Source organism: Miniopterus natalensis, chromosome 9 (genome assembly GCF_054644295.1).
Source record: "Miniopterus natalensis isolate mMinNat1 chromosome 9, mMinNat1.hap1, whole genome shotgun sequence".
NCBI classification, from domain to species: domain Eukaryota; kingdom Metazoa; phylum Chordata; class Mammalia; order Chiroptera; family Miniopteridae; genus Miniopterus; species Miniopterus natalensis.
Window position 1 is genome coordinate 32429612 of NC_142089.1, and position 17195 is coordinate 32446806.

At 51.8% G+C, this 17195-nt stretch overlaps 1 protein-coding gene across 1 annotated transcript in view; it reads left to right on the top strand.

Moving 5' to 3' along the window:
* The first annotated feature begins 256 nt into the window (after window positions 1-256).
* The window catches only part of ACOT11 (acyl-CoA thioesterase 11), a 39466-nt gene continuing 22527 nt past the window's right edge, over window positions 257-17195 (top strand). Inside the window, exon 1 of the mRNA XM_087820456.1 lies at window positions 257-355. Within this exon, the coding sequence (XP_087676582.1) occupies window positions 323-355 (33 nt within the window). The 5' untranslated portion in view covers window positions 257-322. The remainder of the gene's footprint in view (window positions 356-17195) is intronic.

The following is a 17195-nucleotide window of genomic DNA, read 5'->3' on the forward strand; positions in this document are numbered from 1 at the left end:
AGCAAAATGAGTGTCCGGCTAGGAGCCCAGTGGGCGGGCACAGGGCCCCCTGACATGGCTATGCCCCAGCTGGCAGCCTCTTTCCTTCCTGTCCACCAGGCAGGCACAGGAGCCCGCTGTGTGGGGGCTCTAGGAGGAGGGGGGCCACGGGCAGTTTGAGTGGAGGCTGGGTCCTGGGCTCAGCAGGGGCGGGAGCTTGGGGGGAGGAGCCTGAGGAGACTGCCGGCAGGCTTCATATGGAGCCCGAGCTGTTGCTCAGGTGACTCGGGACTCTTGGAGGGTGCTGCCATCTGTGCGACCAGCGAGCGGGGTCTCAGCCACAATGATGCAGAATGTTGGAAATCAACTGCGAAGGGTATGGAGGGTGTGCCGGGGCAGATGGGAGGCAAAGGGGAGGGGAGGATCTGGGGATCCCAAAAGAGAATTGAAGTTTCCATTTTAAGTCAGAAGCTCTGCCTGCTCTCTCATTTTCCACGGGCCATTTTCTAACTCTCTTTTGGCAGGAGAAATCGAGGACCCCTGGGCTGGTTTATTATAAGCAACACTCCCCAAACAAGCCCCAGGGGCCGTTAGCTCCCCGGGGGCGGGTTGAGTTGAGTGCAATTATCTTGTGCACGTTCTTTGTGTCTGGAGTGCTATTCCGGGGGTGTGTGTTTCTTTCCGCAGGGCTCTGTGTGTGTTTCTGCAGGACTCATGAGCTCTGTGGCTGTGTGCTGTTTAACTCTCAGAGTTCAGGGCTCAAAGGCCATGGAGCTGATAGATGTTACAGGGTTTGGGGTGTGTGGGCCAGTGCCACAGGGGAAGCCAGGGTTCTGAAGGGTTCTCGGGAACAGTAAGCTTTTGGGAGAGCAAGTGCAGGACCAAGGGAGGGCTGGTGAAATGTATCCTGCAAGGTGACCTCGCAGAGAACGTCTCCCTGGAACCTCTTAACAGGGACTTTGGAACTGAGATTAGATTCAGAGGCACGAGACAGACCAAGTGCTCAGCGGGCTTTAGATCTGGTGAACAGAGAAGGGTTCAGGGCACACTGGCAGAGGTTGTGCTGGACGTAGAGTGGGTGGGCTCTGAGGATGTTTTCAGGAAAAGCCTTTTGAAAAGGGACAGGGACAAATAAAGAAATCTCTTATCCATCCCCTCCCTCTGTTGATGTGACTGCCACTCAACTCAAACTCTGGGCAGCCTCTCCTCCCTGGCTCCCTGTCCCACGTCCAGCCCCTCCAATCCAGTCTCCACTGGAGGGACGCTTCTAAAAGGTAAATGCGATTATTCCGCATCTTCTCAGAAGGCTGCCTTCAGTATAAAGTTTACGTTCCTTACTTGATACAAAAGGATTTTGGTAATGTGCTCTGCCCACCTCTCCCTTCTCATTTCACCTTGCCCACCCCTATGCATCTAGTATGGCAGTCATCCTGCCCTGCTTGCCACTGCCTCAGTGTACCAACTTTGTTCTCTCCTTGTGCTGTTGTACATTCTGTACCTTCTGCTAGAGTGACCCCCAGCCTCCCCTTGCTCCCTGCTCACTTGTTTCCCTGGAAAGTTACTTCTGAGCTCTCAGATCTCAGCTCAGATGCTGCCTCTTCTGGAAAGCCTTCCAGATTTCTCTCAGCACAGGGAGCCTCTTTGTTAGCCCCTTCTCACCTGTCTGTGTGGTGGACTTGCATGTGCATCTCTTCCACCAGCCAGCGAGTCCCCAAGGCTGCTCTTGGTGTGCCCAGCACAGTGTGGGGCAGGGCCAGAGCCCCAGGGTATGCTTAATGAATAGATGGGCACAGGCAAGTTCTCAGTGAGGTCAAAGGTGGGATCTGAGCAGCAGGGTGTCTCACTCTGTTCCCTGAGCATAGGGCAGAGAGCGTCTTCCAGGTGGCTGGGGCTGTCTGTGTCTTCTCTTCTGTCTGGTCATCTTTAACTCTTCTCCCACTGATCTGACTCTTTCCCCATTATCCTCATCAGTAAATGGGGAGAAGGCAGCAGGGGAGGAACGTATCACTGTGACTGTTTTATGGAGATAACAATAACCTTTTCTAGGGCAATGCTTTACATAGCGCTGACCCTGCTAGGCACCTGACCATGCATATATTAACCCATTCAGTTCTCTGGAAGGGAGGTAGAGCTATCATCCCCATATCCCAGACGAGGAAACTGGAGCTCAGAAAAGCTGGGTCACTTGCCCAGGATCACACTGGTAGGAAGTGGCAGAGCTGAGATTTGAACACGAACTCGAATTTGGCTCCAGAGTTTGAGCTCTTTTTTTAAAGGTTTTTATTGATTTCAGAGCGAGGAAGGGAGAGGGAGAGAGAGATAGAACATCAATGATGAGAGAGTCATTGGTCAGCTGCCTCCTGCACGCCCCCTGCTGGGGATCGAGCCTGCAACCGGGGCATGTGCGCTGGCCGGGAATTGAACCCTGATCTCCTGGATCATAGGTCGACGCTCAACCACTGAACCGCACCGACTGGGCCAGAGTTTGAGCTGTTAAGGAACCTGAGGCTCAGCTTGAGGAAAGCCCAGAGTGGGATTCCAACCCACATGTCCTTACTCAGAGCCCTGCTGGCATTCCTCTTCTCCCCGCTGTCCCCTGCCCCCGCTGAATCTGGGAGTGGAGATGGCTGTGGGGTGTGGAAGTTGGGCCCACAAGGTGACACTGGTGACCTCATACTAGCCGGGAACACTCTGGCCTGGATTGCCACCTTTGAACCATTGCCTACATGGCAGATCTCCTTGTACTCCCCTTATTCCTTCCTGAATTCCTAAGCTCCCCAGGAATACAGGAGAGCTGGGGACTGTTTTCTTCTGGACTGTTACCAAAGCCATTCTTAATGAAAAGCAAACCCAAACCCTCACCCAGCTACCTTCACTGAGGACTAAAGAAAGCCATGTTAAACTGGGAACAAAGGGAGGGCCCCGCGCCAGAGTTGGAGGCCCTTGTCAGTATCTTGTGGCTCTGCAGATAGTGGGCATTTTGGAGTTGGAATGTTCTGGCTCTTACCCACCACTGGGTACTCAGTGTGAGTGAGTGAGTGAGTGAGTGAGTGAGTGAGTGAAGGGTGGAGGGCACTAAGGAGGGAGTGACAATGAATAAGGTGGGGAGTCTGCTCCCAAGCTAGGGGGCAGTGGTTGGAGGAGCACTGAGTGCCTGTCTAGTGGTGCTGAATAGGTCCTCCTGTCCTGCCTTCTCCCACCCAAAGGTCAGTCTACACGGGACACTGAGTTCCACACCCCTGGCCGGGTAGGGACCTGTTGGCACCCCAGTGGAAGGTTGGGTATCGCTGCTCAGCCTGTGTTGTAGCCTGGTCCAGGTCAGCTCCCAGGGGAGCTCAGGAACTTTATTTACTCTGGAATGGGGGTGGGGCTGTGTGTCCCAGTTCCCCTGAGAAGCCCTGTGCCAGGGCAGTGCTGCTGACATGAGCCCACAAACCTACATGCTGCTCCCCACCCCCTGTGGTGACCCACTGCTTCACCTTGAACCCAACAACAGCTGGAGGTGTGCCTCCCCACCCCTACACCCCAGCTGCATTAGGGATCAAGTTCAGGTGTGAGGAGGTTTAGGGTATAACATTTGGTCAGCTTGGATTAGAATTTTATCTTCACCCCATTGTACACATGCAACCTTGGACCAGATATTCCCCATCTCTGGGTGTCCTTAAGGTCCCCACCAGCCTTGACATCCTGGGGGTCTGGATGTTTGCGAAGGGGTTTGTGCATGACCTTGAGGTTGATCCTGACAATGTATGGCAGGGGTCATTTGATTAAGGACCCCTGCCCCTCCATGTAAGGGTGGAAGGGAGAACTGTAGACATAAAATGACGTTCCCATGGTATGTAGGAGTGCAAAAACTACTGAATGAATGAGTGACAAGAGGAGCTCAGACAGGGACTGAAGTGGTCCCAGAAGTTTTCCTGGAGGAAGAGGCAAGACTCAGACACTTAGCTTTAGTCTATTTAGGAGCCACATTTGAACCTCAGTCTCAGCCATAGGCAGACACCCTTAGTGTTCTTAGTCTGTCCTGGAGGACTCTTCTTTATCTTTCAAAACTCAGCTCGGCCATCATTTCTGCTTCCAGTTCCCATCCTGCCTGCTCCCAGAATTAATGGCATTTCCTTAGGATGTTGTCCTGACTTCAGTTGTTCCCTCCACAGGATTAACATGTGTGAGCCTGTAATGAACCCAGGCTGTTGTGTGGAGCTGACAGCTAATGAGGGAGACCCAGTGAAATGGTCGTGAAAGAAATACACAAGGAAAATCTGTGCTAAGTGATGTGAATAGCAATAGTGGGAGTGAATGTCATGTAAGTGCTAGGCATGCATGATTCAGTTATTCCTTATAACAACTCGGAAGTAGATAATGGTATTGTGACATATTAAAGATAAAACTGAGACAGAGAGGTTAAGTAACTTGCCTAAGATCACACAGCTAGTAAGTGGCACTGCTGAGATTAAACTCAGCCTATCTAGAGGACATTGAGAGAGTAATGAGAGAGGGCAAGGGAGAGCTCTCTGAGCAGGTGATAACTGAGTGGAAACCTAGCAGCTGAGAAGGAGGCAGTTGTGGGAGGAACTGGAGAAAGAGCATTCCAGGCAGAGGGAACAGCATTTCTTTGTAGGCTCCAAGGTAGGGGGAAGTTGGTGCATCTGAGCAGCTGAATGAGGCCAGTGAGGCTTGGAGTGGAGTGAGGGAGGGCAGAGCAGCTGGAGGGGCTGAGACATGGCTGCCATGTGCAGCAGGCTGGGGGACTGGGTCCTGTAGGCAGGGTTTTGGGTTTGGAATAGTCCTGCCCACCAGACTGTGCACTCCTTGAGGACTCTCTGGTCCCCCAGGCTTGGTGCTAAGGTACACAGTCCCTGCACACTGAGCTCGGGGACCCAGGGAAGCACATCATCATGGTTCCTCTCCTCTGAATGTCCAGCACCCTGAAGGTTCCAGCCACTTTCCCACCCACCCCTGACCACTCACAGTAGGTAGGTGGGTGATAGGATCAGTGCCCTGGTACAGAGGAGGCACCAGGAAATAAGGTGATGTGCCTGGCGTTGTGCCACTGGCAAGGGACTCAACTTCTACCTACGAGGCTGGGCCCTTTTCCAGGCCCTGTCTTAACCAGGGAGGCATCTGGAGCCTCTGTGTGCCCAAAACGTGGTTTTGCTATCTGTTATACTCAGACCCACCCCACCATCCTAGCCTCCCCCACCTTCACACACTGACAATGCAGAGCCAGGGCTGCCCACTTTCCCCCACCTTGCACACACCAGGTCCACGGAGGCTGCTCCACTGCCCTTCAACTGTGCCTGGTCCAGGTGGTGCTGAGCTGGCATTCCTGGGGCCTCTGGATAAGGGCTCACCACTTTCCCCACAGAGACCTGCCATGGAGACACTAACTCACTTCACTCCTGTGTGCCTCAGTTTCCTTATCTGTGAACCAGGTCTTCCTGCAGATCTTGCTAGATGGTTGGTGAGGTGGAAGACTTTGGAGGATTGTAAAACTTGGCACATAATTGGCCATGGTGAATACTGTACTGGTTCTTTTCTTTTCATCTCGTCTGGACTTCAGTTTCATTAATGGGTGGATAGCAGGGTCAGTTGGTCAGATGAGACAGTAAAAGCTAGCTCTTGTTGAGTACCTGCTAAGTGTCAGTCATATTTAAACTTTTCCTCTGCTCTGCCAGGCTGCTGGTATTCCTCTGGCTTTACAGAGAAGAAAACCGAAGCCCTGGCATTGAGCAACTTTGAGCCAGTTAGAGAATTCCAGGTCTCGTCTGGCCCCAAGCTGCACTGAGTGGGACACTGGTGCCGTGGCTTTTCTTGTCCTGGGCTGACCTGGCTGAACTGAGGCACTGACAGTGCTGCTTTGTGCGTGCTTTGTCCTGTGGCTCCAGGGACAGATGGTGCTGGCCAGCGGCTCCACTGCAAGCTCCCTGGCTATGGGCCTACGTGCTCCTGCCATTCCCAGGGGCAGCTTCCTTGCGGGTAGGAGGTGGCATCAGGGCAGTGACGGAAAGGACCAGAGTCCGGTGCTTTGGGGATGCAGGGCTGAGTCACACTGGACCTGTCCTCAGGTGCCCCCAACTGATGGGAGAGACACAGAGAGGAACAAACTGATGATGACAGCACAGTGTGGCCAGGCTGTGACAGAGGGAGGCCCAGAGGTGGCCCCTCACAGCCCAGGGGCAGGCCAGGCTCCCTGGAGGAGCTTGGAAGCTTTTCCAGGTTCTAGGCAGAGACAATGGCATGTGTGAGATGTGGGAAAGAGCCCAGTCTACAAGGAATGGGGAGAGAACTTGGCAGTGACCACTTGAGGAGTCCCTCCCTGGCCCCCTCATCCTGCTTGGGGTTTCTTAAATAGTAATAATTTGCCCTCAGCAAATCAGACATTAATTAATTAATGTCAGTAAACTTTAAGTATTAAGCATCTCTTGATTGGGGTAATCATTTCACAATGTATATGTACATCAAAACATAACACTGTGCAACCTAAATAATACATATACTTTATATTTGTCAATAATATCTCAGTAAAGCTGGAAAAAATTGTAATGAGACATTGGGACTCTTCAGAGACATGGGACCTGTCCCCTGTCCTCAAGGACACCCACTTTTGTCCTCATTTGTGCACCCACTTTACAGTCTAGGAGGCAAGTGTACTTGCTTTCCCTTGTCTGCTTGTTCAGAAGCCCCGGGTCAGCAGGCTGGCAGCTGCTCCTGTGGCCCATCACTCAGGATGGGATGCTGGGCTCAGGGGTCCGGACCTTGCCCACTGGGGTGCGGGTGCCCTCAGGGTGGGTGGAGACTTCTCCAAGCAGGGAACCTGTTACTTACTGTAGGTGGCACTGCCAAACCCCAGATCTCCTCACTCCTTGGCATTGTCCTATTTGTGACCTCTAGAACAGGCTGTGATCCGCCCCTGGGGGTGTGGCCCTGCTCCTAGGCCTGGAAACCGGTCAGAGGTCGGAAGGGGGTGGCCCTCGAGCCTTCCTAAAGTAGCCTCAGGTTTCAAGCACTCTCCAGGCTGAGCTGAACCAGGTGCGTCTCAATTTCCCTTTGTTCCTTAGGGAGGCTGTGGAGAGACCCGCTTCTCTCCTTTCCCTGTGAGTGGAGGGAGGGACAGATGGATAGTTTGGAGTCAGAGGATTCTAGCTGGCTCTTGTCTAGTGAGTAGCAGCTACCCCTTTCCCAGCGTGTTTCCTCATCTGTAACACGGGGACTGGGACTCCGGGGTAATAATGGTCCCTGTCACTTGCGCCTGTTTCGTGCCAAGTAGGTTTATCTCATGCTGGCGGTTACAGAGAGAAGAGGAGTTTTAAGAGATTGAATGGTGTGCCTGCAGGCCTTGAGAGCAGTGGGGTATGTGGGGAAGGGTGGGGGGGAAGGCCTGAGGCTTCAGTGACTTTGGGTTAAGGGGAGGGACCCTCCCCTGAAGAAAACGGGAAGGGGGCAAGCACAGAATTCTTCCTGGCACCCTCCACCCCACCCTTAGGGCCCCCTGAGACTGAGTTTGCCTGGTCCCCACCAGCCCCACCTTGCTTCTGCAGATAAAGAGAGCTTCCGGGCAGCCAGGCTCAGAGAAGGTATGTCTCAAAGCTTAAATTTGTTCTCAGCCGGGCAGATAGAAGGCTGGGAGGGACTTCTGAACCTGCTAGGCGCCGTGGATAAGCCAAGGTGGGATGATGACGGTAGGGGTGCTGCCCAGGGGGGATGGACTGGTCAGAGACCACCCCTCTTCCAGTTTTCCCCCCTTTCGCCTGGAAGTCAGGAGAACCTGGAGGCAATCCATGGAGGGTCTCTAGAGTGCCAGACTCTGTCTCAGACATCCCATGGACTAGTGATTGGATTTCCCTCCAGGACTGGCATCCACCCCCACTCCTCTATCCACACATACAGCATCCTCACCAGGCTCTGGAGTCAGAGAACCCAAGTTCAATCTCCCCTCTGCCTTTTATTGGCTATGTGTCCTTGGGTGGGTCTTTCCATGTTCCCTGACTGAGTTTCCTTTTCTTCAACTGTAAAATGAGGATTCCTGCTTCTGAGTGGAGTTGAGAATTAAAGGACCACCAAGAACGAGACCTGGCACACAGTAGGCACAATAAATAGCAGCCATTGATTTCTAAAAAGGGATCTTTGAGCTTCTGCGAGGGCCATTCTTGGGCAGCCCCTGTTCTATAGGCAGCTCTCTGGCTCAGGGGGACCTGTCTCCTACTTGCTCTGTCCCATTAGCAGACAAATGAGCTCTAATACCTCTCAGGCTCTAGGTAAACAACACCCCTCCCTGCCCCCCTGTCCCCTTCCAACTACTATCCTGTTTTTTTGCTCCCCCTTTCCACAAAAATCTCTGAAAGTTTTCTGTGGTCCCTGCTTCCACTTCCTTATCTCTTCTTTCCCTAATTCACTCTAATTGGACTCCTCTCTCTCTACACTCTCCCCACTTTTCACTCTCTTATAGCTTCTCTCCCCATCTGCCTTGAATTCTCAGTGCCCCTGGACCAGCAGCTCCCCCCCTTCGGAGATCCACCCCCCCCCCCCCCCCCCGTGGTGCTCGTCCCACCTTGCCCAGCACTCCTTCTCAGTCTCCTTTGCAGGTTTTTCCTCCCACCCTCCCTTTAAATAACTGTCTTGGCTCTCTTTTTGAATGTTGTCTGTTCTAGTTACTATGATGTGTGACAAACTATCCTAAAACTTAGTGGCTTAAAACAAGAATCATTTTATTATATCTTGAGATTTTTTTGTCAGGAGTTGGGCAGAGCTTGGCTGGGTGACTCTTCTGCTCTATATGGCGTTGTTGGATATTACTCTACCAAAGATTGCTTGGTGGGGCTTGGCGGTGTGACTCAGTGGTTGAGCATCTACCAATGAGTCTGGAGGTCATGGTTTGATTCCTGGTCGGGGCACATGCCCGAGTTGCAGGCTCAATCTCCAGTAGGGGGTGTGCAGGAGGCAGCCGATCAATGAATGTCATCATTGATGTTTCTATCTCTTTCTCCCTCTCCCTTCCTCTCTCTGAAATCAATAAAGACATATTTAAAAAAAAAAAAAAAAAAGATTAATTGGTGGTATTCAGCTGGCGGATTGGCTGGACTAGGGAGTCCCAGATGGCGCCACTGGTACCTGGTCTGTTGGCGTGGCCCGAAGGTTGGGCCGAGCTGGGATTGTCACTCCCAGCACCAACATGGATCCTTTTTTGTATGATGGTCTCAGGGTGGTCAGACTTCCCACCTGGCATCTAGTTCCACCAGAGCGCGAGTCCCAAGAGACCTGGATGGAAGCTGCCGGGCTTCTCATAATCTAGTCTCTGAAGTCACCAGTAGAAATGTCACAACCCGTATATAGATTCAAGGGGAAGGGATTAGACTTGACCTGTCAAAGAGAAGAGTAGCAAAGAATTGGTAGCCATATTTGATCAATATTGATCCCCAGCCAGAATTGGCCTCTTTCTCACCTTGTCCATCCCTGTCTGGTCTTGGTTTTATATCTTACCAGGACCCTTCCTGTCCTCTGACCCAGCCAGTCCTTAGATTTACAACCAGAGGCCTGCCAAATGTAGCCCAGCCCCCTCCGGGGCATGGTTGTCCTTTGCCACTCCCTCTGTGTCCCTCTCAGGGCTGGGCCTCCCTCTGCTTGCTGTGCCACAGCGGAAGTCTGTCTTCTCCCTGCCACTAAATCTTTCCTGCCCTAAACATGTTCCCACCCCTCACGACAACAGAAACCTTCGGCAGCCACAGGGTGCTCCTTTGGTTATAGCAGTTGTCACTGTTGAGCTGTGGACAGATGAAATCATGAGGCTGCTTTTGCATAAACAACCATTAAATTAGAGCCACCCAGCATGCACATAACTTAAAGCAAAGTGATGGCAACAGAAAAACATAAATGCAGGCTGATACTGTGAATCTTGTTTATTTTCATCTGCTTGGTTTGATGTTTATGTCACAGCGTTTCAGGTGGCCATCCGTGACTGGGTGTGTCTTCATTCAAGCCATTGGATCAAATGTTGAACAGAGCAGACAAATGTGGTAGTCCACTGGAGATACCTCCCAGGTTCAATTTAACACATGTTTACTGAGCACTTACAATGTTCTGGGTCTATGCAAACACAAAATATACAAAATATGTTTATTCCTACCCCAGTGACCTGCTCCCTTGTGCCTAGAATGCCCTGTTCCCAGTGAACCCAAGCTGGTTTCTAGTGATTGTCTCCTATTCCAAGAAGCCATTTCCTTCCTGAGGCTTCTTAAACCTTTCTGGGGCCCAGCACTCCCTGAGTCTGGTTAGACTCTGTGGACATCTGTGGGAGGCCTCCATGGACTGCCACAGACTCTGACCTGTTCAACATCTTGATTGGTGGCTGAAATGAAGCCCTGGTGCTAACAGATTGCATGGTCACCTGGCAGTGATTGTCACAGAATGAGTCTGAAAGGCGGTCTGACCCCCACCGCTGCTGGAAGCTTCCCCTGAGCTCTCTTTTCTACCTGAAAGTGGGGCTTCATCCCTGAGCTTGGTGAGGGCTCAGCAAAGGCTGCCTGGCCAGTCACAGCGGGTGTCTCTTACCTCCGGGCATCTGTGTAGGCTCGGATGATTTACTGTGTCATTCAACAATGCCCCCCCCTTTTTAAAATTTTACAATTTATTTATTGACTTTGAGAGAGAGAGATAGAGAGAGAGAGAGAAAGATCGATTTGTGGTTCCACTTATTTACTTATGCATTCATTCATTCATTGATTGCTTCTTGTATGTGCCCTAATCAAACCCCAACCTTGGCAAACTGGGATGAAGTGCTGACACTTTTCAAGCACTTTCGATTGGTCAGACCCTGTTCTAAGTACTTTGCACATAAAATCTCTTTGGATCCTCTCTATGAACACATTCCCACTTTATAGATGTGGAAAGAGGTTCAGCGTGGCTTATATGCTTCAGGTAATCCAGGGAGACAGAAGTGGGGCCAGGATGCGAATGCAGCCCAGGTCCGGAGGGCCTGCTGCCAGCCCCCTTTTTCCTTCTTCTCTCTTCCCTGCTCGTCATTTCTTCAACAAACCTTTATTGTGGGCTGAAATTTCTCTGAGACATGTGGGGCACACAGGGGTGAGGGTGGGACTAGCACAGGTCAGGTATCTTGCAGCCAGAGAGTCTGAGGCCGAGGGAAAGACTTAGAGCGCCCGGTGGAGAGCAGGTGGTGCTGCCACAAATGCGTGGGCCCCGTTCTGGGTGTCACCCTTACACCTGCGGCCTCAGGGCCTCAGAAGCAGCCCTTCGAGGGTTGGTGTCTCCTTGCTAGGCCTCATTCTGAGGTCTGGCCTACTCCTTACCTGGTATAAGGGAGCCCATTCTGTGGATGAAGTCACAACGCCTGCTCGTACCACTCGGCCCTGCTTAGGAAGGTTTCTTAAACACTTCGGGGTAAAAAGCTGGTGTGTTGTGTGAGGGGAAGCTGGGAAGGAAGACAAGGAGGACTGCAGACCTGGGTAGGCAGGAGAGCTGGGGACATCTGGGGGCCTGGGGAGAGTAGGGGAGGTCAGCCTGAAGGGGCTGGGGGAGGTGGCCCCACCAGCTGGAGGTGGGAAGGGGGGACACCGTCCCTCAGAAGGAGGGGCCTGCAGGGGCTGGAGGAGCAGCTGGGCCTGGAAGGGCCACCCAGCATTTTGCTAGCTTCCTGGGGCAGGAAGTCCCAGCTGCAGCCAGAATCCTATAGGGCTGAGAGGAGCAGCTCAGGCCTGAGGAATGTGTGCAGCCTGGGAGCATGAGATGGGGCCCCTTTCCTGCTTCCCTTACTTCTCTCTGGAGAGAGGGAGGGGAGGCTCTTCTACTTGGTCTGTTCTCTCCCAGCCTCTGTTCTTTGGCCTCATGGTTTTTCTGTTCTCTCTCTCCCTTCTGTCCCCCTTTCTCTGTCTCTGTAACCTCTCTTTCTCCCCCTTTCCCTCTCCCTTGCCCTCCTGAAGGGGACTTGTGATGCTTGTAGCTGGTGTCTCCAGCTCTAAGGTTAAACAGGGTTATTGTCAGGGTGACAAGGTCTGACCTAGCGCCTGGCCACCTGTTGACATGGTGATGCAGAAGCAGTGTCAGCAGCAGCCATGGCTGTCTAGCGGGGAGGGCATGGAGGGCTCTGATGAGGAGAAAGGCTGATCCTGTTCTTCACAGCTCCTGAAGGGCCCACCCCACTGCCAGGAGGTTTTGCATGGGGGCGTTGTCTGTGAATGTGGGTTCCAAGCCGGGTGCTATCAGAGCGACTCCCCTGAGGGGCCACAGGTACTGTTAGAGCATTGGGGACAATTGGACTCGTGGTCAGACTGCTTGTGTTCAGATCTCTCCTTCCTCTTTGCGAGGTCTGCTGGAGGTAGGGGGTGGGAGGTAGCAAAGAGCCCCAAGGGAGGAAGCCGCAGGGAGGCAGCTGCCAACTGTGTGTGTGTGGGGGGGGGGAGGTTAGGGTTAGGAAGAACTCTGACAGGCAGACCTGCTCCTCAGTGGAAGGGTCTATGTCAGAAGGAGGTGAGCCCCCTGCCTCTGGGAGCAAGCAAGCGCATGCTAGAAGCCACTGGAGGGAATGTGGTAGCTGAGATTCTTGCACCTGACAGGGATGTATCTAGGTGACCAGCAGTTTTCCTCACACTCCTGAGAACTGAGGATTTACAGAGTGCAGTGTTCAGCTCTCAGACAGCTCACAGTTTCCTCACTGGTGGTGGCCCCTGGCCCCCTCACAGTCTCTGGGCCTTGAGCATCCAGCAAGACAAGTGCCTTGAATCTGTACTGTGCTGGCAGGAGGTACTGATGGCATCACTGTTTCCTGCAGAGCACGTGAGGGTGGACAGGGAGGGGAGTGTCCCTGTGTGGGTCGCTGCCTAGCATGTGTGGTGAGGAAGGGCTGTGCCTGGCACGAATGCCTGGGGTGACGAAGTAATTACCTTGCCTGGCAAATGAGAGAGGCAATTATTTATGGCACAGTGGCCAAGCAGCCTCAGCCTTTGAGTTAAACAGACTAGGTTCAAGTCCCGATTGTGCCCTTTACTGACTGTGATTGTGTGTGTGCGCGCGCGCATGTGCAAGTTATTTTCCTTTTCTGAGGTTCTGTTTTCCCATCTATAAAATGGGAATAATGACAGCATTCAGCTGTTAGGGCCGTGTGAAGAGTGAATGAGATAATGCATAGATAATGCTTAGCATAGTGCCTGGCACATATTAAATATTTAAGCAAGGGAGGGCCATTGTTCTCAATCTCACCTACACAACCACCCTTTCAATTTTATAAACGAGGAAGTTGGGGTCAGAGACATGGAAAAACTTGCTCATATACTCATTGATCGTTAGTTATGGGGCATACTGCTGGGACAGCGCCCAAGCAATACAGAGGCATGGGAGTGAGGGGGTTGGCTGAGGTTAATTTGAAGACCCAGCCCCACAAGCCAGCCCCTTATCCTGCAGGCTCCAAACACACTTCCACAGGCCCTGCCACCCCCTCGGTGTAACAGCGCCCCCTAGGTAACCCCTTGTTCTGCAGCTCAGTGAGGATGGGACCCACTCAGGCTTGTCCACCCTGGCAGGTCCTCCTCAGACGCTCAGGCAGTGAGGAAAAGGAAGGCAGAACCATTGCAGTTTGCAAAGCACTTTCCATGTCCCCTCCCTTTGCACTCAGGACAACTCTGCAGAATGCTTATAATCTCATTTTCCAGATGAGGAAACCGGCCTGTGGGGGGTGCTCAGCTGTGGAACACATGAATCACTGGGTGGGGGGTGGGGGTAAGCAAGTAGTCTGAGGCCTCTGCGTTGCTGAGGGTAGGTCTGGGTTCACTGCAGCCTACCCTGCTCTGGAACCCACAGTCCCACGGTGCCTCCTCCACATTTCCATTTTCCCAAAGCTGAGAAACAAAGGCTGCTGGAGCCTCATTGTTTAAGAAAGAAAGTATGTCCAGCCCAACTGCTTCATCCTCTCCAGCCCCTCAAATGACGCTAACATGTGCACAGCACTTTACAGTTAGCCGGTGCCTTCAGTTTTGGGATCACACTACTTTTGGATGAGATGGGGTGGGGGTATTTGCCCTCAGTTTCTCAGTAACTTACCCAAGGTCTGCCTGACTCTAGGCCTTTTTACTTAAGACCTTGGACAGAGAGCCCCCAGTGCCTCAGTTTCCCTAGTCATAGGAGCAGGCCATTGTAATCAACCTCTGAGACCCTCCTCACTCTCATGGTAGAGGAAAGGGCTGCGGTGTAGGTAGAAGCAGCAGGCCTGCGCTGAAGATTAAGCCTGGTTCTGTCGTTCAGAGGAGGGGGACCTTGGACAGGATGGGGGACTTCTCTGGGCTTGGGTCCCCTGTGTACCTCGCCAGTGATAACCCCTCAAATGTGTGTCCATGGCTCAGATGGGATAGGAATGGGAAAGCATTCAGAAAGTGCCCTCTTCACCCCCCCCCCCTTCCTCGTGGGGCAGGGGGAGTTCTCCTGATGACCCTGCTGAGGGTAGGTGTCAGATTTCAGACAAGGTTATTTTTACCCTGGGGGTGGAGGAGGCAGGTGATGTTCAGGCTCCGTTCTAAATGGGGTGAAGGGGCAGGGGTGAGAGCCGGACCTCTAGTGGGGAACCTTGCCTGACCTCATGGCCCGTGTTCTCCCTGCCCTTTTGGGGTGACACTAGTGGGAATTGGGGACCCACTGAGCAAACTCATTCATTTGGTCCTCAATGAGCCAGGCTCTCCTGGGCCCTGTTGACACCAAGAGTAGAGAGAGAAGGCTCCTGCCTGGTGAACCTTCTGGTCCAGTGCCAACCAAATACTGCCACAATTAAGTAAACGTTGTCATTCATTACAGAGAGAGCATTAAAGAGGCGAGGCGCAGGTGCCAGGAGCCTGAGGATGGGGGAAGGGATAACTGAACTGAGTGGTGAGTAAGCATTGCAGAGGTGAAGAGGAGAGGTGAGGGTGCACCAGGCGGAGGGAATGGCACGGGCGAAGGCTCTGTGGTGGGTGCTGGCATGATGAGTATGAGGAACTGAAGGAATCCCATGAAGCAGGGGCACGTGGTATGAGCAAGACTGGAGATGTGGCCGGGCTGTCTGCCAGGGGCCTCAGGGGCCTTGTTGAGGACCTCCTCCTGGAAGCCACGTCTTGGAGATTATAGGTAAATTCTCCATTTGACAGATGAGGAAACTGAGTCCCAGAGAGCTAACAATAAAAGCTACTTACCATTTTTACCATGTGCAAGGTACCATGCTAAACATTCTGCTTCCAACATTTTTGTGTGTGAATGTAGTTGGCATTTTACATTTAATTTAATTTAGTAGGCTTACCTTATCTGAAATGTTTTTCTGAAGAATTAAAAATTTTTATCAAAGTAAAATATACAATTACTATTTAAAGTGTATAATTCAGTGGCGTTTAGTACATTCACCGTGTTGTGCAACCATCACCTCTATCTAGTTCCAAAACATTTCTACCACTCCAAGTAAAACTCCTCACCTATAGAGCAATTTCCCCCAAGGCTGGCAGTCAGAAGTCCACCGCCCAATTGGTCTGCACCAGACGGTGGGCTCTGGACAGGGATTCAGGGCTGTGGCCTCTGTTTTCTCCTTGGTCACTGATTGGCTATGTGGTTTGGGTAGTTTGCTCCCCCTCTCTGAGTCTCAGATGGGAAAAATTTCTATCTTCCCCACCTCTAGGGCCTATGGAAATGCTATAGAGATGTAAATGTGGGTTTTGGCTGGCGGGTCTAGGAGTGTCTTACACTCTACCTCTTCCTAGGTGCTCAGAAGTGATGTACAGGCATTCGTCCTTGGTTTGCTCATCAGTAAAATGGGTAGAATAACAATGCCTCACAGGGTAGATATGAGAATTACTGATAATACATAATTCAGATAATACATCTGAAAGCTCAGCATAGAACTTGATACATACTAGGTATTCAATAAATGTTAACCAAATGAATGGCATATAGGAGGGCTTAATAAAAAATACTGATTTAATTCTCTACTTTTCCCACCCCCAAATTTTGAAAAATGTTAAGGGCCAAGACACCCTGTAGCTAGAAGTAAAATGAGGATAAGGCACTGGGGACCATTATTTATCTTCTAGAATGAAGATCTGATCTAATATTATATGACAGAAGCCTGGAAGAGTCCACTGGTGTCCTCCCAGCCCTCAGACTGGCTTCATGGACGACTGCTTCCTCTTTTTACCTGAGTTTGGTACCCACTGTTACCCTTTTTTGCCTTGGCCACTGGGAATCTCAAGGCCAAGTGTAATTCTCTATGGCAGTATTTTTGTGCAACTGGATTCCTAACATAGATTACTTCTCCCTTATTTGGTTTCTTAGCTCTGTTTGCATCTCAGCTCCCAGTACACCTGCCTCCTGTGTGTGTGTGTGTGTGTGTGTGTGTGTGTGTGTGTGTGTGTGTGCAGGCTGCCTCAGGGCCTTTTTTGGGAGTTTAGGATGTTGACAGATGTGCCCGCCTTGCTGGTGGGGAAACCACCTGGAGGCCATCCTGATGTCTCTGTGGGGACAGGGCATCCAGTTAAGCAGCTCCCTCAGACAGCCCAGAGTGGTCATGCTCAGACAGCCAGGCCTTTCAGAGGCCTGGCCCTGGGCTCTGAGGGCAGGTCAAAGGCTGCTTTACCCTGCCCCCTAAGCCTGCATTTTAGTCCCCACCTACTCTGCAGAAGTGAGGCTGGAGAGTGAGAGGAACAGGGGCTTTCAGTCTCATACCTTGGGCTTGAGTCCTGGCTCCAATGTCAATGGCTTTTTGAATTCTCACAGGACCTCACAAATGGGCTAATAACCTTGCCCCTTAACAGTCACCATGAAGTTCTGGTGAGCTCATAGGTGAGAATAGGCTGTGTAAAGTCCAGTGTGAATTATATTTGGATTTTTCCCAGCTGTGTTTCTGTGGGAAGCCTGAACTCAGCTTTATAATACTAACAGTATGTGCCCAACAGATGTTAGCCAAATGGCGGGCACATGCTAGGAACTTTAAATCCTTGGTCTCATTTAGTTTCATCCTTAGGATGACCTCAGGAGGTAGATATTAAAACTCCATTTTTATAGATGAGGAAACTAAGGCCCACAGAAGTTGAGCATCTTGCCCTGAGGTCACACAAGTAAGTTGTGGAACCAGATTTGAACCCTGACCAGGTCGACTTCCAAGGCCTGTCTGTTATGGGAAGTTGAGAGGTCGCCCAAGCCTGCTTCTTCCCACCAGGGCAGGTGGGCCTCGCCTGCTCTCCTCCTGCTGTTCCTGATGG